We start from the raw sequence: 2,644 nt of genomic DNA on the forward strand, positions 1-2,644 counted from the left end.
TGTTCCCTGCAAATGGAGACAAAATGGAAACTAACTATAAAGCAAAATTAATCAGAACAAGCAGGCTAGGATTTCCATTGATCTATCTATCTATGATAGGAAACACAGGAAAGCAGCAAAAAAGAAAAGAGGAAAAGAAAGAAAAAGTATATACTGCCAGACCGCATTAGAAATTTTAGAGGTATTCAAAATTGTAAAAAAAAATGTTTAATTGGTTAATATAAAGTCTGATTTTCATAGAAAGAGCAAGGTTATGTATTTCCAACCTTTGCTATCACCCAATTTATAGTCTTTATCACAAACATTATCATACATGTTTGCACAGGTTTCAATTTTTATTTAATCTCATGCAGTAATTTTTTTACACCATCTTTAAACTCCTGATTTTTTAGAGTATAGATTATGGGATTTAATAATGGCACCAAGACAACATATAATAGGGCAAAAAATTTGTCTTGTTCTGGATAATAACTAGATGCTGGTCTCATGTATAAACATATGATGGTCCCATAAAATATACTAATACAAGTGAGATGAGAGGAACAGGTAGAAAATGCTTTATGTCTCCCATTGGAGGATTTTATCTTTAATATTGTGGAAATAATTAAAATATAGGATATCAATGTAAGTAGGAAAGTAACAAGAGTAAGAAGTGTACCTACAATGTAATTCATCATTTCAACATTATCAGTGTTGCTGCAGGAGATTTTAAGAAGTGGTGAGAGATCACAAAAGAAATGGTTAATACAATGAGAGGCACAAAATGAAAGCTTAGATAAAAGGGCAATGTGTCCAGCTGGGTCCAGAATGCCAATAACCCAGGCTGATGCTGCAAGGCCCTTACAGTGTTTTAAACTCATGAGAGAAAAATAATGGAGTGGGTGACAAATGGCCACATAGCGGTCATATGCCATGGCAGCAAGTATGATGACCTCAGTACTGGCAAGGGAAATAAAAAAATACAGCTGAATCATACATCCCACATATGAAATAGCCTTGTGCTGAGTGAGTAGAATCTTTAATAGGTTTGGCAGAATAGTTGAGGTGTAGGCAATGTCAATGACAGATAAGTTTAACAACAACATGTACATAGGAGAATGTAAATTGGAATTTCCAAGAATAACTACAAAAATGGCCATGTTCCCAAAAATAATGAAAATATATAAGAGAAGAATTATTATGAACAAAGGAATTTGTAGAGCATCAATTCGTGATAAGCCTTCAATGAAGAACTCAAGAGCCACATTTCCTTGGTTTTCAAGCTTCACTTTGGTCATGTTCATAACTAAAATAGAAATTAAAAACGATGATCAACTTTTTCCATGGATTTATTTTGTGACTAGTAAATTGCAACTTAAAGGGTAAATAAGGTTATAAGGTTAAGACTCACTGCCACATTAATGGATAGAGATTTACTTAATAGAATTTTCTTCACCAGTAACTTATTGAGAAAAACAAATCTACCATGGTTTGTAAAATGTACCATTGTGCACTAGGAATGAGATTTGAGTTCACGACCATGTAGAGTTTGGCCTTTACATCTTTGTAGTTCACTGAAAGAGGCAAACTGACCATTTAGTTTGTCCATTTGGTAAGCTACAGCCAAAAGTCATTTATTTAGGAGCGGTATCCCTACTGCCACTAAATGAATGACTTACCTCTACTTGGTTACTAGGATGCTGGCAAAAACAAATGTTGGGTTCCCCCAAATTCCATACTAGACCCATTTCCTTGATAGAGGTCTAGTTCATATTTTAAAGGACACCCCAGAAAACAAAAAAAAGAAAACAAAAACAAATAAAGCATTAGGTCCCCCCAGCATTGATACTAGACCCTTATGCATATATCCTGGCTGGTCAGGAAAGGGAGAGGCCCCTGGCAAAGCACCTTGTCGTCATGCTGATGCAGATGGGGTCAAGGGCCTCTTCTCCACATCCCTGGCCCAGTGGAAATAGGGTCTGTGGGGGAATATGGATCCCACCAATAAAGTAAGGGGGACCCAGCTGCTCCCACTCCATGTGAATGAGTACACAAAAGAAAAGATACAAAGCAAATAAACACACATCATTGCGACAAAGTCTTTTATTACAAAAAACAAACAACACAATGCAAATCAATAATGTTGCCCAGTGGTATAAATCCATGAAAATAACAATGAACAATGCTGTAAAAAAGGCTGATCATATTTGGCTCATTGACCAAGTAAAGTCATAACAATATTTAGTCGATGACATAACCCAGAATCCCTCACAATTTTTTTGCACTCAGCTGCTTGCTGGGGAAATATCATTCTCACTGGGAGTGTGTCAAGAGCAGATTGTCTTGGTAAGTCGGTACATTTTATTTCTGTGGGTCAATGGACATTGCTCATCATAATTGACATAGATCTACATTGTTGGACATCATGAATGCTTTACATTGTGGAACATGTTTTTGGGCTGTGGGGAAGATGTTCTTATCATTGTAAACCATATCAACCCCCTCCAGTCCAGGCCAATTTTCAGCCTTCAGCACTATCACACTTTGAGTGACAATTACTCAGTCATGCATCACTGTACCCACATGAAATGTTTATCCTTTTTTTGAGACAGATAGAGATTTATTTTGGTGGTATTTGATCACTATTGTATATATATATATAAAT

The 2,644-nt window shown here is 36.0% G+C and overlaps 1 protein-coding gene across 1 annotated transcript; it reads right to left on the minus strand.

Annotated features, from left to right (window-relative positions):
• Window positions 1-316: 316 nt before the first annotated feature.
• On the minus strand, window positions 317-1,261 carry LOC149457799 (olfactory receptor 5V1-like). The gene has a single exon (XM_089683105.1). It carries the CDS (start codon window positions 1,137-1,139, stop codon window positions 336-338), a length of 804 nt encoding a protein of 267 aa, XP_089539231.1. The 5' UTR covers window positions 1,140-1,261; the 3' UTR covers window positions 317-335.
• Between the last annotated feature and the right edge of the window lie 1,383 nt (window positions 1,262-2,644).

Source organism: Staurois parvus, unplaced genomic scaffold (genome assembly GCF_062004578.1).
Source record: "Staurois parvus isolate SC_StPar_1 unplaced genomic scaffold, SC_StPar_1.0 ptg000303l, whole genome shotgun sequence".
NCBI lineage: Eukaryota > Metazoa > Chordata > Amphibia > Anura > Ranidae > Staurois > Staurois parvus.